The 24743-nt window shown below is 61.3% G+C and overlaps 1 protein-coding gene across 8 annotated transcripts; it reads right to left on the bottom strand.

Moving 5' to 3' along the window:
• Nucleotides 1-332: 332 nt before the first annotated feature.
• HCFC1 (host cell factor C1) lies at nt 333-24686 on the bottom strand. Of its 8 annotated transcripts, none has more exons than XM_081222223.1 (26): nt 23021-24686; nt 17411-17559; nt 17091-17251; nt 16303-16511; nt 15349-15433; nt 14736-14842; nt 13505-13684; nt 13063-13422; nt 12663-12823; nt 11964-12161; nt 11349-11573; nt 11154-11258; nt 10507-10750; nt 10070-10212; nt 9783-9921; nt 9422-9642; nt 7375-8809; nt 7006-7169; nt 5902-6475; nt 5137-5457; nt 4834-4952; nt 4602-4739; nt 4089-4274; nt 3190-3490; nt 2706-2769; nt 333-2475 (listed from the first exon to the last, which is right to left on the bottom strand). In XM_081222223.1, the coding sequence occupies exons 1-26, from the start codon at nt 23211-23213 to the stop codon at nt 2436-2438; spliced, it is 6222 nt and encodes a 2073-aa protein (XP_081078349.1). In that variant the 5' UTR covers nt 23214-24686; the 3' UTR covers nt 333-2435. The 8 variants fall into 8 exon arrangements, with proteins under 8 accessions (XP_081078349.1, XP_081078347.1, XP_081078348.1 ...); XM_081222221.1 differs by having other exon boundaries at nt 5902-6478; nt 23021-24685; XM_081222222.1 differs by having other exon boundaries at nt 5137-5454; nt 5902-6478; nt 23021-24685.
• Between the last annotated feature and the right edge of the window lie 57 nt (nt 24687-24743).

Genomic DNA, 24743 nt, shown 5'->3' with positions numbered 1-24743 from the left:
GGTCCCCTGTCCGCTGGTTGGGGAGAAGGAAGGTGACCTGGTCTCCACACAGGGAATCGGCAACAGGTGTCCAGGGAGCCCCTTGGCCTGTGGCCTGCGCTCTGGCCACCATCATGGGATCTTCTGTGGGCAACCTGGTCCTAATGCAGCTCAGTGCCAAGGCCACAGCCCACAGAACTTTGAGACACGGGAGCCAATGGGGAAGCAGAATCCCGCTCACAGCAGGCCCTGCGAACAAGAGGCTCCCTGAGGGTTCTGGTGAGCCCTGTGGGGCCCAACTTCCCACCTCAGGAATCCTCCTGTGGGAGCCCCAGACACAGCAATACGGCAGATGGTTATTTCAAAAAAAGTCTTTTAATTGTTCAAAATAGCACAAAACGACATCGCACTATGGTAATATTGAGTCACGGGGGTTACTCTACAATAGGTGAACGAGCTTACTGTTTCCAGAAACAAGAGATCAACGGGTGCTCGGGAATAGGGATGGGGGAAAACAATGGGACCAGGCGGTGGGCTCCAAGGTGACTAAACATAACGTTTTCCACAGCGAAATATACTATAATACAACAAATCAGAGGCCCCAGAGGGCGTGGGCCAGGGGCGGGGGTTTGCAGAGGCTGGGGTCCCCCCGGCCACAGCTGCGTCTCCAGGGCAGAGAAAGGGGTTTTGAAGAGACCGGCTGGTCATTTCAAATCCTTCTGTGCGACCCGCCTGCAAGTCTCACTCGTTGCCTAAAGCTTGGGACGTGGGGCAGCAAGCTGTCACTAGCCATTCTGAGCAGAGCCCCAAGCCCACCAAGCCTGGCCCTAGGAGGATGGGCCCAGCTTGGGGACTGCACTGTAAATTCACAGAATCGGTGGTACCACCCAACTTGCCCTCCCAGGCTGCCTCTGAGGCCAAGTTCCCCTCCATCATGCATCAGCTTTGTCGAGAGAGGGCGGCTGCAGGAAGCGGCAGTTGTGGGTGTTGGATGCTCTAAGCGGTCATGCCAGGGATCGAGCCTGGGGGTCGTGGAGAGTGCTGTGAACCCAGGACTGGGTGTCAGGCCGTGGCCCCCACCTCCACACCATCCTCCTCAGCGACCCGATCTTGGGCTCTAGTGGACCCTCAAGCTCAAGCCTCTAGGTGTGGAGCAACTGCCCATGGGGAGTGAGGTTTGACGGCTCACCCTCCTTTGTCCCAGAGGCCTGGGGACAGGCAGAGGGACAGAGGGCAGGGGCCAGAAAGAGGAAACCGGGCTGGGCAGCAAACACCAGGCCCACAGGGGAGATTCCATGTCTCTCCTACCCTGGCTGCCCCAGCTTCTCCTCCAGAAAGATCCCTGCCAAGGCTTAGCCAAGGAGAAAAAGAGTTTAAACAAAAGGGGGGGGGGAGATACACATTCTGTACACAGCTAACAACAACAACAAAAAAAAGGGACAAAACCCCACACGCTAAGGCTAAAATTACAATAAAAATGTTAACTCCATCAATTTCAACTTAAAAAAAAATACAACAGGGCCTCCCTGGTGGCGCAGTGGTTGAGAGTCCGCCTGCCGATGCAGGGGACATGGGTTCGTGCCCCGGTCCGGGAAGATCCCACATGCTGCGGAGCGGCTGGGCCCGTGAGCCATGGCCGCCGAGCCTGCGCGTCCGGAGCCTGTGCTCCGCAACGGGAGAGGCCACAAGAGTGAGAGGCCCACATACCGCAAAAAAAAAAAAAAAACAACAACAACAACAACAAAAAAACCCCAAATGCAGCAGTTGGTGATGTGGCCCCTAGCCCCAACCCCAGAGAGGCAGAAGCCAGGCTCCGTGGGCGGCTACTCTACGCCCCAATTGGGAGTCGGGAGGTTTTCACAGAACACTGCTCAGGCCACCACGGGGTTCCTTCTCCACCTCTTTCTTTTTCTTTCTTTCTTCTCTTTTTTCAAATGGGAAAGAAAAGGGAAGGGAGAAAGAGGTGGGTGTACGAAGGCCTCTGAGAAAATGTGTCAGCTTCCCATGGGAGTGCCAGGCAGGGCAGGGTGGGAGAAGCAGAAGGGCGGGCGGGTGTCGGGAAACACTAATGGAAGAAAATGCAACAGAACCAGACAGACACCCAGTTCAGGGTGTGGAGGTGGGGAAGGGGCCGGGGGGGGGCACCTCTCCTCGGCTTCCACGCCCACCCCCCACTCCTGGGGCCTTGGTCCCCTGGCAGGCGCTGGGCGGGGAGAGGAAGGGGGCCTCTTACACATCTGCCTTCTGCTTCCTCCCCACAGCAATGGTAAAATGTGCTTTCTCAAGATTATTTTTAAAACAGAGGGAGAGAGAGAGGGAGAGAGAAGGGCAGCCGGTGTGGTGGCTCGTGAGGGCGAAGTGAGCGCCGGGTGGGCGGGGCGGGCAGGCCCGGGCGGGTGGCGGTCCTGAAGCAGAGGGGAATCTGGAGAAGCAGCCAGGCGCAGGACAGCTGCCTCTCACTGACCGTCTGCTTTTGATTTCTTTGGAGCGGATTTCCTTGGGAGACGGGAGGCAAAGGCAGAGCGAAAGCGTCAGTGTGGGTCCCCACGGTGAAGCGAGCGGGACTCATCGGGGGCTCTGACTGGGCCCTAGCGGGGCGTCACGCCCGGTTAAGCAGCCCCCCTCGCTTAAGGAGAAGGTGGGCCCTACTGTCCCCACCGCTCCTTCCTCCCGGGATCCGCCCATCCCTGGCCTCAGAAGGCTCCTGAAAGGCATTCCCCACTTACATTTCTGGAGAGGACATGGGCCGCTTGCTGGCCGGCTTGGCGCCAGAGCTGTCTTTACTGGTTTCTGAAGGGAAAGAGGCAACAGTGAGGGGGCAGCTCAGCAACGGGGGTGAGATGACTCCAGTGGCCCAGCTGAGGGGACGAGAGCGGGGACGACGCCCGTGGCCCCCCCAACCCCGTGCCAACTCTTGACGGAGCAGCCCGAGGCCTCTGCTCCCCACCCCGTGCCTCCTGCTGCAGGTCCCGGCAGCCCTCCCCGCCCCCACCAGCCCCGAGGAGCTTTTTCTGCACCCCCAGATAAGGCGAGCAACCCTCCACTCCGAGACATCGCCCCAGGGCCCTAGGCCCTCACCCGCCCCAGAATATAAAGCCACCAAGTCCAGCTTGGAGCCGGGTGGTCTCGGAGACGCTCGCGGGGCTCTCCTCCGCCTCCCCCCAACCTCTCCCTAGAGCTGCCCCAAGGAGCCCAACGAACAGCACCCACCTTGCAACCACCTGACTTGCGTGGCTGGGCCGTAGCCCTTCTCGTTGCGGGCAGCGATGCGGAAGATGATGGCGGGCTTGGTGGTGTAGTCGATGTGGGCGTTGGAGAGGCTGGAGGACTGCACCAGGCAGGAGGGGCTGGGCCCACAGTACACCCGCATGAAGGCCAGCTGCGCGGGGGTGGAGCTCTTGGGCTCGCCCCCAGACTGCGAGCTCTGGATGGCCAGGTACACCGAGTACTCAATGATCTTTCCGGAGGTCACAGAGGGCGGCTCCCAGGTGAGGTGAGCACCATCTGGACTCTGGAACCGAGGGGGGCAGAGACCAAAAGCTGGGCCATCTTCGGCCTTCGTGACTTATTCCCAGCCCGCCCGCCCGGGTACAGAGGGCCTGGAATGCTTCAAAGCCTCCGGAACTGACTGCTCATACTTCACCCCTCCTGCTAACACAACAAAGCTATTTCAGAGCAGGGTTCGAGGAGCTCCAAGGAGATGGCTTCTTCTGCCCACACGTGGAAGGCAGCCTGACGCGACAGCACAACGAAACGAGCGGGGCCCCAGACAGCCGTCCTAGCCCTGCTTGGCCCCCTAGCGCACGGCTTCTCGTTTAGCCTCCTGGGGCCTCGGTCTCCTCCTCATCGGGGGGTTAAGGATTAGATGAAAGACCACGTGGAGCACAGCACACAGTGTGTCAAAGGGGGAGGCGGTGGCAGAGGCATGGGGAGGAACTTGCCCTTGTCTCCCTGGCAGTCGCTGACAGAGCCAGGACCAGAAGCCTCACCCCAGAGCCAGCTGGCTCCGCCCACACCTTGGGGCCCCCTCCCGAGTCACCCCCACCCGGGCCAACACAGAGCGCACGGACTTAGCCGAGGGCAGAGGCTGACGCAACGGCGAGACTCACTTTGCTGATCTTAATGGCACAGGGGGCCCCCGGGAAGCCAGGCAGACACGTCTTAAAGGCTGAGATCTCGCTGAAGGGCCCCCGGCCACAGGCGTTGATCCCGGCAACACGGAACTTATAGGCAGTGCCAGGCTGCAGCTCCTGCTTCTTCAGCTGGTTATAGTCGGGCACCGTGCCCGAGTCGTCCTGCGGGAAGAGGCCGGGCGAACAGGAAGGGAGACACGGAAGTGACGTGAGAGGGCTGTTGGAGCATGGCTCTGGGGCCAGCAGAGGAGTTTTCTACCCTGGGCACGATGCAGGTCCACACGGTGGGGTGGGTGGGCCGGGAAAAGGGCAGCCACGGCAGCCCCTTCACGACAAGGGGGGGACAGGGCAAGGTGGGCCGACGCTGGGCTTCACAGCCACTTCAAGAGTCACAGGGAGAGAGAGGGGGCAGCTCTAAGACAGGCGTGCCCCCGGGGAGCTTCATAAATCGCTACCCACCCGGGGGTCTCAGCTCGCGGGGACACTTACATCCGACGGGGCAGCGTCATCGGGTGGCAAGAAATAGTGTGTCACCATCACGTTGGTGCCTTTAATGACCCCCACATCAAACCACTGGTTCTCTTTCTTCACGGGGGCTTTGCTGGGCGGGGGCGGTAGGTCTGGCTTCTGGAAGTCAGAGAGGGGAGAAGAGATCAGGCCCTCCACCCTCGGGGCCCAGATGCTGCACCCCACCCCCGAGTCCCCGTCACTCCAGACTCACTACGCCTAGGGACTCGATGCCATTGGCCACTTCTGTCAGGGTAGCCGCGGCCTGCAGCTTCGCGGGACTGGCGACCACGACTGGCTGGGGGGCCACAAACGTGTTGGATGGAGCCAGGCCTGGGAGTAAAGACGGCATCAACAGGAAAGGCCCCGGAGACCTGGCTTTTGCGTGGGAGCCCTTCCCGCAGGCTAGAGGACACGCCCGCCTCTGCACGGAGGGGCCCGGGACCAGCCCCCGCCCCGTCCCGAGACTTTCTTCCACAATCAACCGAGTTCCCCGGGGGAGCAGGGCCCCACTCACTCTCGGTGGCCGTGGAGGGCAGCAGTGCCACGGTGCTGGGCGCAGCCCCGGCCAGCTCGTTGAGGCAGTTGCTCTCGATGCTCGGGTCGTTGAGGCTGTCGGCAGGGGCCAGCGCCTCCGTGGGGAGATGGTGCTGCTGCTGCTGGGCCTGCGCCTCCTGGAGCTGCTGCTGCTGCACCAGGGCGGCCAGCTCCTGCTGTGTCAGCACGATGGGGATGGTGGTAGCCTGGCCCTCCTGGCCCTCGGCCGACAGGTGGCTCAGCTCCGCCTGCGTCACAGCGGCCGCCGCCTCCGACGTGTCCATGGGCTCCCCGGTGCCTGCTCCAGGTAGACACGACTTCTACTTAGGAGCAGCAGCAGGCGGGAGAGCCCAGCCCCAGCTGCCCACGGTCACCGCCCTCCCGGAGCTAGGGGCAGCCCTGGTGGGCGCCGGCCCTCAGAACCGGCCCTCAGAGTCTCTCAGACCTCGTCTCCGGCCCACCTCTACCCTGCCCTCCCCCGCCCGAGAAAGCCCGCTTCCTTCCTGGGCGCCCAAGTCAGCCTGCCCTCCCCGTCAAGTCTGCGGCGTGCTGCCCTAGCGGGAGACAAGCCTCCTCTTCCCAGGCTGCCTGTCACCGGGGCCTGCCAGCCAGGGCTGCCAGCAGGGAGGCTCCGGAACCCGGGTTCCTCACGCCTCCCGAGGAGTCCGTCTCCCCCTCGGGGCTCCCACCTACCCTTTAACCAAAGACAGTGGGGTGAGCCACCTACCGTGCCCCCAGCACCTACCCATGACGGCCTGCTGCGCGGCCTGGAGCACGGCCTGGATGGCCAGGGCCTGGGCTTCCTCTGTGGCCGCGGCCTGGGCGGCCGCTTCAGCAGCGGCAGTCACCGCCAGCTCCTCGGGGGTGAGCCCCGTTACCATGAGGGTAGTGGTGCCCGCCTGGGCCTCGGCCATCAGCTCTTGGGGAAGTGACAACTGGTCTACTTCGGACTGCGTGGGCGGGGGCGGCTGGACCACCACAGTGGCTACCACGGCTGAGCTGGCAGGCTCCTGGCCTGAAGACGGGTCCCCTGTACTGCTCAGATCCACGGCGGCCTGGAGCTCGGGGGCCTGGGAGGCTGACAGGACCTCGGCGGACTCCCCCATCAGGGGTGCGGAGGCAGGCTGCAGGAGCTGCCGTGGCGGAAGCTGCTGGCGAGGCCCTGGCGAGGCCTGGAGCTCCTCTGGGGGCTGCAGGATGTCAACAGCAGAGAAGGGCATGTCAGAAGTTTCTGTGTTGGCTATGGTCACTGTTATCGTGGCCGGGATGGGGACTTCGGTGGTCAGAGCCCCTGGGGTAGTCTCAGTCACTGATGAGATCTTCTAGAAAGGGAGAGAAGCCCCTGTCAGAGGGAAGGAGTGGGAGACCAGAACCAGGCAGACCTTCATCTTTCCCTGTGGGCCAGGATTTGCATTCCCCAGGGGCCGCCACGACCCCATCTGATGAGCAGGGGCAGCAGGTCACTGAGCAGTGGGGGATGTGGCAAGAGGAGTAGAGACCCTTGACCTGCCGGCCAATTTTACCCCATCCTCACAGAGGTCTCCCTGCCTCGACAAAGGGGCCCTCAGACTCCCGCTGTGCCACTTTTACAGGCAACAGACAAGTAACAAGCCATAGGAAACAGCTACAGAAAGAAAAGCGCCCAGGAGACACCCACCAAGCCTGGGGGCCTCCTGCGCCCTGCCTTGTCAGGCACGAGGCTGCCCTTCTATGGTCTGGAAAAGGAACCAGGAGTGGCACGTGCCTGGAGCGAGAGCGACACCTGGTGTCCAACCCTGGAACAGCGCAGGCCTGAAGTGCAGCGGGCAGCAGGGAGGCAGACAGAGGGGGGCCCTCCAGGGGCTCTTACCGGCACCGAAGGGCCCGGGACCGGTGTGGACTGTGTCACAGTGGTCACGGCCCGTGTCAGCGTGGAGGACACCGTTGTCGTGATAGGACTGGAACCTGGGATGTTCACGCCGTCGCCCTGGGTGCTCTCCACCTCTCCCTGGTCGCTGGCGGGCGGCGGGGGGTCTGCAGGGGGCAAGCGGAGAGCAGGATGACAGGCCCCACTCCAGCAGGGTTTCCACCCAGCTCTGCCAGCAGGGGACACCATCGCCCAGAGGACCCGCCCAGGCTAGTTAACCGAGCTCTGCGGAATCAAACCGAGGGCCTCTTGCTGGGGCCTGGGCCCCGGGCCCCGGGGAGCACGGGTGCCAGGCTGGCTGCGTCCACCTACCTTGGTTGGAACTCATGTTGGAGGTGACGGTGGTGGCCGTGTGCGTGGTGCCTGTCTCGTGGGTCTCACAGGGTGGGTTGGAGCACACCCTCTGCGTCGGGAAAGGAGCCAGCAACGAAGCTCCAGCCTGGGGGGTAACTGCGGGTGGTGCCGCCCCCTCCAAGCCGGACTCTAGGGTTCTGTGGGAGGGCGCGGTGTCAGGGAGCAGGGCACCCATGCTGACTGACATGGTGGTACCGGTGGAAGCCGTCTGGTGCGTCTCACAGGGGCGGCCAGCGGGGGGCTGCTGCCCACCCTCTGGCTGGCCTGCACCCCCGGTGGACATGGCGGTGGTGGGCGTAGGGGTGGTGCCCGTCTCGTGGGTCTCGCACGGGGGATTGGAGCAGACCTGCGTCACGGTGGCCGAGGAGCACAGTAGTGCCTCCAGGGCCTTCGCAGTCACAGCGGCGCCAGGCGAGCTCTCGTACCCAAGCGCGGGCATCCCCTGCACCTCAATGGGTTCCCCGCCACCCACGGTAGAGCGGGCCGTGGTGGCGGTGTACGTCGTGTGGGCGTGATGCGCCTCCGGCTGGCGCCCCACAGACACCAGCGGGCCCAGGCCAGCTAGGGGGCTACCCTCACCGCCAGGCCTGACCTGGGTGCTCAGAGGGCCCAACTGCACGAGCGTGGCGCCACGGCCACCAGCCTCCAGGGCCAGGCTTGGTCTGAAGAGCGGGCCAGCTGAGCACGGGGCCCCGGTGGCCATCACAGTCATGGTGGTGCTGGTCGCGCTGGTCTGGCGGGTTTGGCACGAGGGCTTGACAGAGCCCTGGGCCCCCTCTGACGCCCCGGCAGCCATGCTGACCCGGACCATGGCGGGCACAGTGCTTCCCACACAGGTGTACCGGACGTCTCGCCGCTGCCCGGCTCCGATGCCCGACATGGCGGTGGTGGCTGTGCTGGTGGTGCCCGTCTCGTGGGTCTCACACGGCGGGTTGGAGCAGCCGTGCTGCCCAGCCATGTTGGAGGTGGCGGTGGTGGCTGTGTTGGTGGTGCCCGTGTCATGGGTCTCGCACGGCGGGTTGGAACAGACGCGAACCACACTGCCGTTCTGCTGGCCCACTGTGGAGCTCACGAGAGAAGGAGCTGCCTCTTGTCTGTCGCAGACAAACTGCACTTGGGTGGGCTGCGGGTGCCCCCCAAGATTAGCCACGACGGTGGTGGTGGCTGTGTTGGTGGTGCCCGTCTCGTGGGTTTCGCAGGGCGGGTTGGAGCACACCAGTGTCACAGTGCCAGGCTGCACGTCACCCTGGCCTGAGTCAGCGATGGTAACCGTGGCCGTGGGCTGTTCTGTAGTAGGCGAGGCCAGAATGGACACGGGGAGGTCGTGCACAGGCTGGGCCTCTACCCCGCTGGGCGCTGTGATCAGAGTCACCTGGGTAGGCTGGGAGACAGGCTGGGGAAGAGGCCAGAAGGGGAATTAGTACAGCATCCCCTACGGTGGCTGGGACCGCCAACTTGGCTCCTAAAGCAACAAAGCTGGCAAATCCAGGACCTGCTCACCCTCTGACCCCAAACACTGACTCTCTCAGGAACCTAGGAAGAGGTACTGCATCACCTCAAGGGCCACAGGGACTGGGAAGGGGCTGGGCGGGGGCAAGGCCTGGGCTGGGAACCCTGGTGACCCCAGGCTGTACCAAGGCCAGCCACAGACGCTTCAGCACTTTACCAGCAATTCAGCTTACAACGTACGAAGAGAAAGATGCCATATGCACCCCAAAATGAATTATCGTATCCTCTACAGTATCACGAAAGAAAAAGCCTAACGCTCAAAAACTAAAAATGGCTGAAATATATTATCTCAGCACGACACGCTATCAGACGGTGACTAAGAATCGTGATTACATGGCTACAGGGAAACCGTCCTACGGGTGCCACACACGGGAGGGAAAAAAAGGACCCAGCTGCACATGGCAGCAGAAGGAAGCCTGGAGAGGATGGCCCCAACGTGGAGACCGGAACCCTGAGGCTGGGCCCGCGCTTCCACGTGCTCTCCCGGCTGCCCTACCTGCATGGTGATGGTGGGGGTGGTGAGCCCACCGGCCGCCGTCAGCGTGGTCTGTGCCGCCGACACGGTGATGGCAGTGGGGTTGATCACCTGGCTCGAGAGGGTGGCGATGGTGCCCAAGGTGGTGATGGGTGTGGCCAGGGAGGCACTGGTGCTGTGGCCCCCGGCCCCGGCGAGGCTGGTGGACACGGTGCCTGTCACGGTGCCTAGGGTCGTGACGCCTGAAGGCAGAGAGGGAGGCGGGGGTGGGATGTGGGAGGAAGCCCGCTGTTGGCGCCGCCTTCCCGGCAGCTTTTCTCCCTGGGCAGGCGGGGCCGGGGCGCACCCCAACTCTGCCCCACTCCCCCCACGGCCTACACACCTGTTGTGCCCTTCACGACCAACGTGGTGACAGCCGGCTTGACAGCGGAGACGGTAACAGGGGTGACCAGGCGGACGCCGCCCATGGGCACGGTACGGAGGATGGTGCCCGGCTGGCCGGGGGCGCCCTTCAGCACCACCTGGGATGACAGAGGAAAGCAACCCCACGTCACATGTGGGCTGGCCAGACCCTGCGCTGGCCCTCCCAGGCCCCACGGGAAGACCCACGTGGCCTGCTGGGCTCCCGGACTGGACTCTGGGGTGAGGAGAGGGCCAGGCACGCCGCACCTGGGTCACTCCTTGCTGCCCGTGGCCAGTGGCGATTTTGGGAACAGCAGTGATGATTTTGGCGGGGGCTCCAGTTCCGGAAGTCATAACCTTGGTGGTGATAATGGTGATGGGGGACTTGATGCCGGGACTGCTGGTCACACCTGGAGGAGAGGGGGGCAGCCTGGCTTCAGGCCGGGCCACGAGGGACAGCGCCGGCCTCCCACCCGGGCCTGCTGCCAGGTCCCGTTTCTCTTGGGCCCCCTTTCAAGCAGTTACTCCTGCTGCCCCTTGATTAAAACAAAGAAGTACCAACTGTAGCCGTACCCCTGCTACCTCCCGACATATCTTAAGGAAAAGGCAGGGAGAGGGTGGAAAAGAGGGGAAAACCAGAATGGAAACACGTCGCAGCCCGCCCTCCATCTGCCTGCCTTTTCCCTCCTGACGTTGTCCCTCACCAGCATGCTGGAGGAGGCCCCTACCCGTGGCGCCCGCCTGCGTGATGATGGCCGACATGGGGATGGTCTTGATGATAGTGGTCGTGCCAGGCTTGGTGGTGCTGGGGGACACGCTGCTGATGCCCAGGATGGTGGGCTTAGTCCCTGCCCCGCTGGCCTGCGTGGTAGTGATGATGGTGGTGGGCTTCCCATCTGCTGATGTCACCAGCTTCAGGATAGTCCCGGCTGGCAGGGGCCCTTTGGTCTGTAAGGGGAAAACACGTGAAGTGGGGGTGAGCTGAACCGGCATCGTTGTCAAGATGGGAAATGTTTTTTTCTTTTTTTTTTAGTTTTAATTGAAACACAGCTGATCTACAATGTTGTGTTAGTTTCAGGTGTACAGCTAAGTGATTCAGTTATACCCATATATATCTATCCATCTTTTTTTTAGAAGAATGGCAAGTTTAACGGTGACTCTGGTCTGGCTAGTCTCCACTGGCAGCCCAAGCAGCTCAGAATATTCTGAAGACCGAGGGTGACAGGACCAAGCAGCAGGACCTTCTGTGCCATCTGTGCTCATGGGATCATGTCTAGGCAGGGACACGAGTTCTAACCCCAGGCCAGCGCCCACTCTTGCTTGTGTCACAGTCTGGGGCCCATGAGCTCACCTGGATGATCTGAGTCACGGGGCCTGTAGACGCCTGGCCTGTGACTGCAGAAGTCTGAACTGGTTTGGTCTGGACCACTGACATCACTTTGCCCAGATTGGAAATCTGAAAAGGAAGAGACAGAGCACAGAGAGTGATCCAGAGACCAGTCAAGGGCACGGCCTGGACTGGGCTCTCCTGGCACCCACCACTCACCAGAGCACTGCCTCCTGGGACAGAGATGGGGCTCTTCACCAGGGTGATGGTCTTGGTGACCCCACCCACCACTGTGGTCACCACCTGTGCTTGCTGGGCCACTGTCACAGTCCCCGACTTGTGTACTGTGATGATGGGGCGGGTGGACGTGTTGGCAGCAGAGGAGACAGACGTCCCCACCTGGGCGGCTGCAGTCTTCAGCATGCGGGTGGCTGGGTTGCTCACCTGGAGGGAGCAGAGAAGAGTGGTGGGCGGGGCAGAGAGCGCACCAGCCTCTGCCTGGAATGGCGGGGGCGGGGGTGGGGTGGGGAGAGGGCGCACAGCAAAACTCTAGCCTGCCCTGCCCCACGCATGCATGCGTGAGTGCGTCCCCAGCTCAGCTTGGTTTACCTTTCCTCTAGCAAAGCAAGGGAGGACACTGGGCCAGCAAGTCTAGCCTAAGGCTGCCACACCCCTACGGCTGCCAGCTTATTCCACAGCCCACAGCAAACACCAGTTACGGACCTACAGCCTCCGTGGGTTGGTCCGAAGCCCGGAAGGAGTGACCGCTGTCTGATCACAGGGCCCAGAAGCCCCAGGCCCCAAGGCTGAGAACCAGGCCCAAGGGATGCTCACCATGACTGGCGAGGAGGCCACCTTCACAGTGGCTGGGAGGGTGGTGGTGCCAGGCGTCACGGCCACAGTTTTGACGATGGTGGTGCCGGCCGGGACACTCAGCACCGTGGGTGCCGAGGAAGGAGGGATCTTCTGGGTGGCGGCAGCCGCGGCTGCCAACGCCGCCATGCCACTCATCTGCGGGCTGCTGCCGATGACCTGCAGTGGGCGCAGGGAGTGTGAGCCCACAGGGAGTGCCAGGCCCGAGGCCACCACGCTCCCTGCTCCACGGCCTGCGCCAGAACCCGCTTGGCTCGCCCTGAAGCGGCACCTCTCAGTGTCAGGACTGCCGGGCCCTGCTCTACTGACCCCAGACGTGGACTCCTACCACTGACGAGGCACAACAACCCAGCAGCAAGAGTTACCAGTAGTTCTCGATCTTTCCTAAAGACCACGGAGACAGATACAGCTCTCTCCTCATGTGGCTGAATCAAACCCCAGCTGGCTAGATTCTCCCCTCAGGCTCCAGGACAAGAAAATATACATTTAAAATGCCCTTGAGGTCAGACGGGTTGTTCTGAGGCGTGAACTTATTAACCCTTAAGTTAGTGACGAGCGGTTGCCTCATCAGCGCTTTACAGGTCCAGGATGAGCGGGACTCAAACCCTGTCAGCGCACCACCGACCACCAGGAAAGCCCCGCCCCGCCCTAGCTTCTCACTGTCCCCTGGGCGCTCTGTGTAGGCACGACCATCCGCACGCCTGCTGGAAGGGAGGTCACAGTGACAGGAGCTTTCCCAGCCTGGCTGGCAGGTCGCATGGTGACCAACGGGGTTCCTGTTGTAGCCTGAGGACCGGTCACTTTGAGAACAGCAGGGACACCTGGCAAGAGAAGGGGCAGAGGCGAACAGCTTCTGTGACCTGCTTGTGCTTCTCATCTGGCCCTTCCAGACACCCTCAGTGACAGCCTCCAAGGTCAAGACCGAGGTCCCCCACCACCACTTGGCCACAAGCCTGCACGAACGGCCACCAGGTGTGCCGTCTGTCCAGCGGTCCTCACTCAGGCACGTGACCCCCTGGTGGGCCGGATCCTGCCCTTGAGAGCCCGGCCCCCAGCTCACCTTGGGTCCTGGCTGCGGCAGGCACGGAGATCGAGCTACCAGGCACCGTCGGCAGGACCTGGATGGTGGTGGTGGATGGGGTCGTGGCCGCAGCCTGGGGCAGGAGCGTGATGCCTACTTGGGTCAGTGGCTGCACAGCAGGCGCGGCTGCTGCTGGGGCAGGGCTCTTGGGAGGGTTGGCAGGCACAGATGGGACTGGATTGGGTGTAGGGGAGGTGGCAGTAGCAGCCGTGGCAGGAATGTCATATTTCTGGAGCTGCAGAAGATAACTGTCGGCTGTTGCCACAGCCCCCCAGCTCACCTCCAGGGAGTTGGTGTTGGCTCGTACCAGCTGTACCCGGGCCGGGGGCGGTGGCTTTTCTGTAAGAGAGCACCGCTGGTGAGAAGGCGGTGGCAGAGACTTCAGGGGTGGGCATGGCAGCTCTCCTCTGGTCGGCCTTACCTGTTTCCAGGTACCAGAGGTCCTTGCAGCAGACCTGGTTATTCCAGGCCTTTCGGTAGCCGTCACGCCCACTCCAAATGTACAGGCGGGTGTTGATGGCTACAGCACAGTGGCCGGCGCGGGCCCGGGGAATATTGTCCTCCAGCGTATCCATCAGGATGGTCTCCCAGGCCATGGTATCTGGGGAGGGCAGGATGTGGAGGTTAGCAGGGGGCAGAGGAATAGACAACCCCCAAGGGCTCTTTGGCCTTTCGCTGTCAGGGATGGGGAATTAAAACCAGGAAGTCATCAAAGATTACTAAATTAAGACAAAGACAAAAACAAAAACAACTCCATATAGCAAAAAGACCGTAAAAAATTATAAACCATGAACTACAAACTGAGAAAACTATGTGAAACACACAGCCAAAGGTTTCCCTTCTCACACATCAAGCAACACAAGAGCCTCTAGAAAGAGATGGGCGAAGATGAACGCAAGTTACAGAAAAGGTGACAAGAGGATCCAAGGAAAAATACATACCCTCACTCACGATTAAGGCAAACTTAACCCAGAAGGTGCCTGGCAGTTTGATGTTCGTGCTGATGCAGCCAGGGCTCAGGGGAGGGAATGGGGGCTGGCCCATGGGGAGAGTCAAGTGCCTACTGGGCTCCGCGAAGAGCGAACTGTTTGCCGGCCTGGCAAACACTGCCAGGGGCATCTGTGTGTACAGCAACATCCCTCTGAAAGCAAGTCTACGTCTAAGTCTTCCTCTTTGAATACAACTGCACTTGGCAAGAATGGTGCGAGGATACTCACGAGAAGCGTTGGTGCAAGTTTTGACACCACGAGAGCAATTCAAAAGAATGAGGCCACTCGCCCTGCAGGGATGGGATGGTCTCCAGGACAGAGTAAATGCAAGGGTCAGGCGCCGTGCTGCGTAGAGCAGGCCGCTGTCCTGTTTCCTCGGTTTTAAAGGAACCTATAGGCAACGCTCGTGTATATAGCAAAGTCCCTGCAGGGTGGGTGAGAAACCACCAACAGGAGACAGGAAGGATGCTCTGTGTGGTTACGCTGGGTAGGAAGAGCCTATTCAAAAGACGCAAAGGAGGAGAGTCCCTCAGAGCACTTGGACCACTGGCTACTCCTTGCGGATTCTAGAGGCACGGCCTAGCAGCAGCTCAGCTCCCTGCGCTCCCCACACAGCTTTCAGGCCGAGGAGGCCGCTCTGAGCCCAGCCCGAGGAGGCCATACCCAGGTTGAGACAGGCCAGTGTGTTGGTACACTTCCACTCCTTCTCGTGTGTGGCCACTTTGACGTCATCCATGACGAGAGGCACCCAGCCACCAAACACGTACATTCTGGGACGAGGGAGGGAAGAGTAGGAGAGGATTGTAGAGGAGGTGCCAAGCTAGAGGCCACCTCTTCCATCCAGAAACTTCTGAACACACTTGGTCCTCTAGCTCTCCCCAGGACGCACGAAGCTCTGGACGTGGCCCTCTCCTACTTGGTGGCTCAGCCCTCACAAGAACTGTGTCACCTCCAGTATGTGGAGCCTCGGTTTAGCTCACCTAAAGCTCACCTCAGTCCCCATCGTTCTTATATTCACTTTGGGACCTTGGCACTGACAAAAACACTCAGCTGCTGGCAGAGAAGACGGTCTGTGCCCCTCTACCCTCTGTCTTTTCTCAGTCCCCCAGGGTCATAATGGAAAGACGGGGCTGCCGAACGCCAGCCCAGCCAGAAAGAGGTCTCCTCAGGCCTTAGGGGTTGCTGGAAGGAAGCTGCGAGCCCACGGGGGTGGGGGTGGGGGTGGGGGTGGGGGTGGGGCGGGCTAGGAAGGGAAAAGCCGTGGCTGGCTGCTCACTTGTTTCCTATGGTCGTAGCCGAGTGGAGACTTCGAGGAAGAGGTGCCACCCCGCTGAGGCTGGGCTTATTCCACGTCAGAGTCTCTGCAGAGCAATGGGAAGGGAAGGTTACCCACACTGGGTCGGACACGGGCCCTCTGACCCACAGGATGTGCCCCGGACACAGGGAAGGTGCGGGGAGGCAGGTGCTGACCCAGCGTAAGAATTCCACACCTGGACTCTCTACAGCCCATGGGAGGCCCTCTGATCACCAGGTTCTGGCATTTCCCAAGCTGTGTTTACCGTCCTCTGAACCTTCACTGAGCACCCGCTACAAGCCAGCACCGCGCCTGGGGCCGGGGTAGGAGCGGCGGGCGCACCTTCTGCCTCCCCGCGAGACACACTCTCTCCCACACCACCTCCGCCACCTACAGAGCCGCTGCTGCTGGGGATTCTGCTCCCGAGACACTGTTTCTTTCGAGCACCGATGCTGCCCCACAGGACCACCTAACCCTCCAGAGATGTGTGGTTGGCCACCTTCTCCCCTCAGCCTTCTTCAGGTCGAAAGCCTGAACTCCTTTCAACCGTTCCCACTTCCCCACCTGCCGACCAGCCCGAGGAGTCCCCGTGGCTCTAAGGGCATCTGTACATCCCCCCTGACTGTGACAGAGCAGGGGGCCCCGCTCCTGGCACAGCCTGACCACTGACAAGTCGACAGGGACGGGTGCTACCTCACCTACACAGTTCCATTCTAGAAAGGCCTTTCCCTCTCCCCTCACTCTCTGGAAGACAGCAGACCAACTCAGCCAACCGAGCCCTGCTCTTTCTTCAAGCAACGCCACAAGCTCGGGGCAAAGATGACAGCCCCAGATGGGTCCTATCCTGACCCTGCAGCAAGTACGGGGCTGGGGGGGACACTCCCCTCCCCGTGAGCCCCAACACAACACCACACGCCGGCCGCCCCCACATCTTACCGATATCCAGGGTCCAGAGGTCACCCAGCCGGCAGCCACTCATCCCTCCGTAGATCACCAGCTTGGACTTCTTGTTGTCCTTCTCGGTGTAGACCACTGCGGTGTGCGACTCCCGAGGTGGGGGAAGGACGCCGTAAGTGATGGGAATGTCCCAGGCTACCACTCCAGAGCCTGGCCGCAGTTCCAAGATGTATAAGTCATTCAGGTACCTGGAGAAGGACAGTCAGTTATGGCGGGCCACTGGCTTCGATGGGTGAACAGTGGACTCCTGGGGAGACAAAGGGGGCTGAGGCCGCACGAACTCCAAGGTCTTCTACCTTCGTCCTGAAGGAGGGGCTACCAGAAGCTCCAGAGGAGTAGAGAGAGGAGAAGAGAAAGAGCTGGATGGGGTGTGCCAGTCTGCCCTGCACACAAAGTTGGGCATGATATGAGGGCCTCCCGGGTGAAAAGGGGGCACCATCTCAGGACTACCGCCAAACTTTAGAAAGGACAACACCCATCACGAAGGCTGCAGGCAGCAGATGCTGAGAAGCAAAGCGCCAGCTCTAAACTGGGTCCGAGGAGCAGGAAGCAGCCCAAGGCAAGGTGGGTTTCTACCTCCTGGCCTGGCCCTCCTCCCACGAGGCCTCCTCGGGGTTAGAAACCTCAGTGCTGGAAAGCTCCTTAGAGGGCATCCAGTGCCACCCTCCTGCTTCACAAAGGAAAGGGACTTGGTACGGCAGGCTTGGCTGGCGTGTGGGCGAGCAGCCGCCTTCATGGGATTCCACGTGAACAGGACAAAGCCTCACCTCGGAATGTTGTTCTTGGGGTCCTCGCTATCGTTGGCCAGACCCCCAAACAGGTAACATTTGTTGCCCACAAGGGAGAAGCTGTGCCCGAGCCGAGGACACGGAGGGGGCCCGTTTTTGGGCGTCTTTGCTTTGAGTCTCTTCCACTCCCACCGGCTTGCCTGCAAAATCAAGACTCAGTGATTAAATCGGGGATGAGCCGGGCCATTGGCCGCACAGGGAAGGGCTGGTGCTGATGAGGGAGGGACCTGAAGGGAGTGAGAAGGTCCTGGGTGGCACGGGGCCTGCCCCCGCCCCCGCCCCAACAACCGGGGCCTCACCTGGAGCTCGTAGAGGTCGTTGCTGTATTTGCCGTATTCCACCATCCCGCCAAACACCAGCAGGCGAGTCCCATCGCACACGAAGCCATAGGCTGCACATCCAGGAGGGATGTCCCCTCTCACGGCCGGGATGAACCACTGGTTGGTCGCTGGAGAACAAAAGTTAGCAGAAGTCAGACCGCCTCGGGAGCCCCTAGAACCAGAACCTCCACCCCTCTTCCTCCCCACACCCACCAGCCTTCAAAATACAGTCTAAGAAAGGAGGGACTGAGGCACTGCCTCTCTTCCCAAGGATGTGGGACTTTCTCCTTTTACCATCCAAGTGCCAGCCCTCTATCCAAGCCATCTTCCAAACCCCTTGGCCTCAGAGGCCACCTCAAAACAGCCTGTGATCACCCTGCTTCTCGTCACGGTCGTCTTAATAAGCAGGAAGTCACTGACCAAGAAAATTCGTCAGCTTCTGGCGATGTGGCCACCTCCCGCCACTCTACGGCTCATCGGAAAGAAACATCTAACACCCAAAATACCGTCCAGGGGCCCATGGCTGCACCTCTAAGTGGCCAAAAGAGGTACCAGTGCAGGCGGGGAGCAGCAGCCCGCGGTACAAGCTGGGGAGGACCATGGGGGTACGAATCAATCTCTACTGCTGTTTCCCGGGTGACGGTCCGGAGCAGCCCCCCCGGGGCCCACCCCTCCCCCCTCCAGAACATGGGCAGAGGTGGCGGCAGTCAGTGCCAACTAAGCTGCCCAAAGCCCATCGCCTCTAGCCGGGCTGGGGCTCCCAACCTGCCCCTGCTCTGCCTGGCATCCTTGCCCCTCCTGGGCCACCGCCCCCACGTCTGCTATGCCAGGTCTTCCCGGAAAAGTCCGGGGGCAAACACTGCCCTCTTGTGAGGGATGCCTTCTGTCCTATGTTATTTGAAGGGCCATCCCCTAAAACATACACCACACTCTCTCCGAAAACCCCAAACCGGCAGCCAACTGCAAATCTGATTCCACGGCCCTCGATCACTTTTGGTCGAACGTAGGCAAGCGACTTGGGACTGAGGGGCCGGTGGGCAGGGCACGGATCTGGGAGCGAACAGAGCCCCTGCCGGGGCGATAGGAGCCGGGACAGCACTGCGCACCCGGTCCCTGACCCCGTCCGGGCTGGGTAACCCGACTCTACTTGCAGCTGGGCAGAGAGGCCTGCCCCCCGCCCCCCCCCCCCGAAAGCACACCACACCTGCCGAGGTAAAGGCGCCCGGCTCGCCGCTTCCCAAGTGTACACGTTAGTTTGCAGTGGGCTGTGGGTCCCGTCCTCAGTTCAGCAGCCAGCGGGCCTCCGGGACGCCCAGCGCCCCCCTCCGGGTCCCCTGCCTGCTCCGCACGCCCAGGCCCCAGACCCCCGCGCTCCGCCCCGTCCTCCCGCGCAGCACAAAGACAAACCGAGAAGAGCAGCAGCTTTCCAGGCTGGAGCCATCAGCCCTACCCGAACTGGGGGAGATGGCCTCCCGCGGTGCCCGGAAGGAGCTTCATCCAAGTTCCCGGGATAGAAGCCGACACAGACCTCTGAGCCTCCCTCCGTGGACAAAGGAACAGAGACCAGGAGTGGAAGTAACTTACCCGAAGTCACAGGGCGAAACACACACACAGAGATGAGAACCTTGTCACCAACTTAAAGTGACTGCTAGGTGCCCACCTGAGGGCCGGGAGGAGGCGACACGGGAAACGGCAGCTCTGTCGTCACCTGCCACCTCTGACTCAGCGGGCCGGGCTAGAGGGACCTGTGACGTCCTGACAGCTCATTCTACAGCACCCAAGAGGGGCTGATCTCATTCTAGAACACTCCAGGCAGGGCAGGGGCCCCCTGCACCGCCATCAGGAGCAGTCTGTGAGGCGGTGCAGCTTCTGGTCTGAAGCCAGAACCCGCCGCTCTTCACATCAAGTACAGTCCCAGTTCTACCCTGAGATGGCAGCTGCCCCCAGTCATATCATCTCTCGCTCATGTAGCGGGGCGGGCAGTGCATGACCTGACCTCCGGGTCCCTCCTTCTCCCTAGGCTTGGGCTTGTCGCCACTCTCGGCTGGGAGGGGGGCCGAGGAAGGGAGGCCTGTACCCAGGAGGTGGGAGGTGGCCGAACCCCCCCCGCAGCTGCCTTCCTGCTCGGCCGAGGCTCGAAGTGGGGGTGGGGGTGGGTGGGTGTGTGTGTGTCTCAGAAGAGGTGACATGGGAGCGGGGCCTTGAAGGCTGAACGTGACTTCCCGACAAGTGAAACCAGCCGGGCCGAGCAGGAAGTGACTGTGAGAGCAAGAAGGACCCGGAACGGAGGGGGAACGGGTTTGAGATAAGCTCAATTTAGTGACCAATTAGCTCCAGGGACAGAGGAACAGGGAGGTGTCTCTAAGGTGGTGGCCCGCACCCCTTAACTGAAGGGCGAGACAGCCCGACAGTCTCGGTGACGGCCTGTATTCTGCCTGACTCCACTGCCAGCTGGCAGGGTGACCCTGGACCTGTCACTTCCCCTCTCAGACCCCAATTTCCTCATGTGCAAAAACAAGGAAGTCCCACTAGATGTTTTCCAAGGCTCCTTCCAGTGGTATCAGTTGCAGACATTTGAGAACCACTGAGGCAGACCAGCCCTGGGCCACTGGTTTAGCAACCAGCCACACCCTCCCCTCACCAGGGCGCACCCCACTGTGTCAGGGCCGGGTCTTCTGGGTAATCCGCTTTGCTGTTGAAGTAAAATTCCCCGAGGTCAAGGACAGTTGCTACCCTAAGATCTCCCAAAGGCCTGTGGTTTCACAGCCACCAAAGAGGAAGGACACACACTTTCTCTCACACACCCTTCAAGTGCACACCTGCCACCCCCAGCCCTGTCAGCCCCTGACCCCGATCTCTGAGCTGACCAAGACAGCGAGGCAAGCACGTGCCCCCTGGAGCCCTTTGTCTTAGCAATGGGGAACTCTCTCCCAAGGGCGAGTGTCTCTGAGCACTCATCTTGCAGAAGAAAAAGCACTAGAGAGTATGCTCTGACCTCATTTAAAACAAAACCAAGGGACTTCTCTGGTGGCGTAGTGGTTAAGAATCCGCCTGCCAATGCAGGGGACACGGGTTTGAACTCTGGTCCAGGAAGATCCCACATGCTACGGAGCAACTAAGCCCGTGCGCCACAACTACTGAGCCTGCACTCTAGAGCCCACGCGCCACAACTACTGAGCCCGAGTGCCACAACTACTGAAGCCCACGCGCCTAGAGCCCGTGCTCCACAACGAGAAGCCACCGCAATGAGAAGCCCACACACCACAGCGAAGAGTAGCCCCCGCTCGCCGCAACTAGAGAAAGCCCGCGCGCAGCAACGAAGACCCAACGCAGCCAAAAATAAATAAATAAATAAATTCATAAACAAACCAAAACCAAGATAAGCAGGAGGCTGGCTGTCAAGACAGCAGCTAAGGATGCTGCGCATCTGCGCCACAGCTGGTGGGAGAGAGGCAACACCAAGCCTGTCTTTCTGAGAACAGCAGGAGCTCAAGGCTCTGTCAAATAGCAAACACTTGGTGAGGACCGGGGAGCTGGGTCAGCTAACGGCTCTCCTGAGACGTCACCGTGAGACGTCACCGAGGGAGTTCATAGGGCACTTTCCAAACTGCTACCCTGGAGGAATCCAGGGCTGCAGCCCTTCGGAAGGCTGGCTATCCTCTACTATACAACACACCCTTGCAAATGGGGAATGAATTAACGCCAAAGGGCTCAATTCATTTTAATAAACTAATGAATACACAGAGGCCCCAGGAAGCAGTGGACTTTGGAGCTGATGGTAATTAGGCCCCTGCCCTACTTTCTAAAATTGTCTTTCCTTGCCAAGGAGCCTGCTCCAGGCCTTACGAGAATGAAGTTGGTCCAAGGAGTTTAGGAGGTTCTGCTCAGGGCAACGGCCTCTCTAAAAACAGCCCTGCCCCTCAACCTTACCTTACCGGGCTAATCGTTGCCGCTGCAGCTGTCTGATCTGGCACAGAGCACCACCAACCAGCCCAGCCTCACTGGAGGCAACAGGTGCTCAGACCCAGAATGTGAAGGGTCACCGGCAACCCACCAGCCTCTTGAAAGTCAACTTTGTAGGGTCAATAACCTACAAGATGCAGAGAAAACTAAACTCTGTGCCTTGGGGGAGGCGGGGGTGGGGAGCACCCAACCGAGAGCCCAGCTCCAAGCCTCAGCACTCCAACCAACACCTTATCCCAGAGCAACCTCAAAGCTGGAAGGAGATGCCCAGACCCGAGGACACCGTACCGCCAGAACCCTGGGACAGGATGGCTCTGGGGCCAAAGGAGCTCACCAGATGAGATGGCGAGGGGGAAAGAGCTGGAAGCCGGCCCCTGGCCGCGGCTGACCCGAATGCGACTGCGAGCTGCGGAGGGGAGCTTCCTAAAAGCACGCTGTCTGAGCTGGGAGGGGGTTTTCCGCAGCCCCGCCTCCATCTCTCAGGCTGTGGACTGGACCGCAAGGCACCTAGGCCCACAGCTCCCGGCGAAAACGCCCGCCGAGCCCCTCCCTCCCTCCGGGCCAGGCGAGGCCCTGCGGGCCAGCGTCCATTCAACAGGCAGCTCGGGCCCAAGGAGGCGCCAGGTGTACCAACCGGGCCAAGTGGCCACCACGGGGGAGGGGGCCGCAGGAGGATGCGGCTAAGCCCTAGAGACTTAGCGGAGACACCAGGCAACAGGCCGAAGGCGAGCCGGCACGGCACGGCAGCAGCACCCGGAGAGACAGAGGCGCACCGCAGTCTTCAGCTTTGACCGAACCTTGCCCCTCCCAACCAACCAGGCCCGGGCTTTGGGGGAGGCATGAGAATGGGCAGGGGAACCTCCTCAGCCTGCTGCGGGATCACTGGAATTAAATCATTTCTCACATCAAAGGATCCCAGATCGAGACAACAGGAAATCTGTAGAGAAACACTGGAGAAGTCAACGCTGCAAGAGGGAAGCAGCAATGTCGTCTGACCTGTGGGTCCCCAGGAGACGGTTACCCAGCGCAGCACACAACCCGCCCCCCTCCCCCAGGTCGGGATTAGGCTGCTCAACTCTGCTCCTTTTCTCGAGACGGCGACCTAATCTGTAATCTAGAAGTTGTCATTTCTCCCGAAAGAGCACCAGAGATGAGGAAGAGCGGACCGGGCGCAGGAGGAGGGAGGAAGGGGGTGGGACTCTGCGCCAAAGGGACGCATCCGCCCGCCTGGCGGGGGTAACGGTGTCTGTCTGAAGTCACCACCGCGGGCGCCGCCCCCGCTCCCTCACCAGCCAGGGTACAGGGTTCCTCTCCAATAATGAAAAGCGCCTCTCAAACACATGGGAATCAGGGGTGTAAGAATGGGAAAAAGAGCAAAGGGAAAGCAGAGATGCCGGGCAGAGCAAACGGTCTCTGAGGGGAGAAGTAGCAGAAGGGTGCGGACGGAGAGGGGGAATAGGAGGCGGGGGAGAGGGCTGCAGGGGAGGGGAGGAGAAGGCGGGAGAGGGAGGAAGGAGAGAGAGGGAGGAGGGAAGGAAGGGGAGAGAGAGGGAGGGAAAAGGAGGGAGAGGGAGGAGATGAAGGGAGGAGGGAAAGATCCGAGAACCCAACGGGCTTTGCACTCACCCGTGTTGTACACGTGCAGTTCGTCCACTATCCCCTCGTTGCCGCCGCCAAACACCACGATGAGCTCCTTGATGGCCACGGCGCGGTGGCCGTGGCGGGGCCGGGGCACTGGACCCGACCAACCCACCACTCGCTTCCAGCGGGGCTGCAGGAGCACTGCTGGCGAGTTGGCGGGTGACACGGCCGAAGCCATAGTTCCGGGAAAGGGCGCGGTGAAAAAAGTCACCAAGCGAGAAGGGAGACCCCCAATTCCACTCACACACACCCCCTTTCGTCTAAGGCGTCTCGCACAGAGAAGCGGTTCCTCACACAGCGGTGAACGGCTCCATGGACGCCGCCATCTTAACTATTCTCCTCCTCTTCTACTCTTCCCCTTCTTCTCGCTCACCACGTCTCCTTAAGAGCCTCCTGAAGCTGTCGAGCGCCTAGACCCGAGAAGCTGGAGGCCGCTGAGTCCCGCCGCCCTGACTACTTGCCTGAGAGCTCCCACTTAGAAGCTCGAGCGGGAGGCCCTGGGAGCCGCCATCTTGAGCCGCCTCTCTCTCCTCCCTTCCTCAATCGTAGCCCTCCCCCGCCGGAAATGGCGGAGCCCCGGCCCGGTTCCCACACCCCCCAAGTCTCCTGCACTGGCCGGCTTCCGGGGCGGGTGGAAATGAGCCACAAGCGCCGCGGTTGTCCCAGCCCCGCCGGAGCTCAGACCACAATTGTGGGAGCCGCCATCTTGAGAACGTCCCGCTTCCCCGCCCAGCGCTTAGTGCAGAGGCCGCTCCCTAAACAGCCTCGACACTTGTAAAGAATAGAGGCGCGCCGGAGGCCAGTGAAACGAGCTTGAGTTCTCGAGGGCTGCTCGGAGGCTCGCGCCGTACGGCTCGTGAGGTCTCGAGCGTCTCCCTTTAGTCCGCCTCTGCTGCTCAGGCTGCGCCTGCCGCCCTGGGAGTCGCCATCTTGAGACTAGCTCCCCCTTCCCCCCTATTCTCTTCCTCTTGGGTCAGTTCTTCCACTGCAAACCAAACACAAGGCAGCGTCCGATCCTCGCTTCCCTCCTTATGACTCCGTCCCACAGGAGCCGCTTCAAAGAGGCAGAGTTAGGCCCCGAAGTGGCAACTGTACGGCAGGAGGAGCGGTAACGGCAGGGCGCTCATGCCTCCTCCCTGGGAGCCGCCATCTTGTGTGAAGAAGTAACAACTAAACATGGCGGCGGCGGCGGTCGGGCGAGGGGGCGGAGTCGGGCGACGTCACTGCTTCCCCCCACACCCCGCCCTCGCAGGCTTCTCCTCCCGGCCGAGGCTTCTTAAAAGAACCTCGCGCTGCCTCGCGGCGAGGGACCGGTGCCGCTGCGCGCTTGGCTTGGGGTCAGGCCGCGCTCGGGTCAAGCACAGGCGTCCCCAGCCCTGTGGCCGCCGAAGCGCGCCCCCACGCCTCCGCCCTGGGAGCCGCCATCTTGCCACTTCCCCTCGCCCGGCCGTCCGCGGGCGTCAGTAGCGACTTTCAGCACAAAACAAAGATGGCGGCTGCGGCATCTGGGGAATGCCCGGATGAGAATGCCTCAGATGCCGCTGGCCCCGCCCCCTTGGGAACTGCCCCCTGGGTCGCTGAAGGGACACACGCCAGAGGAATCGCTTTAACTAGCAGTGGGGACAGAGCACAGGTTGCTGAGGGTGGCTGACGGAGACATTAGAGTCAGGCCTCGGACCGGGGAGCGGGACGTTTTCCTGCTGCGCAC

This window comes from Mesoplodon bidens (genome assembly GCF_964165515.1).
Source record: "Mesoplodon bidens genome assembly, chromosome: X".
Taxonomy (NCBI): domain Eukaryota; kingdom Metazoa; phylum Chordata; class Mammalia; order Artiodactyla; family Ziphiidae; genus Mesoplodon; species Mesoplodon bidens.
This window is presented reverse-complemented; position numbering and strand designations above follow the sequence as displayed.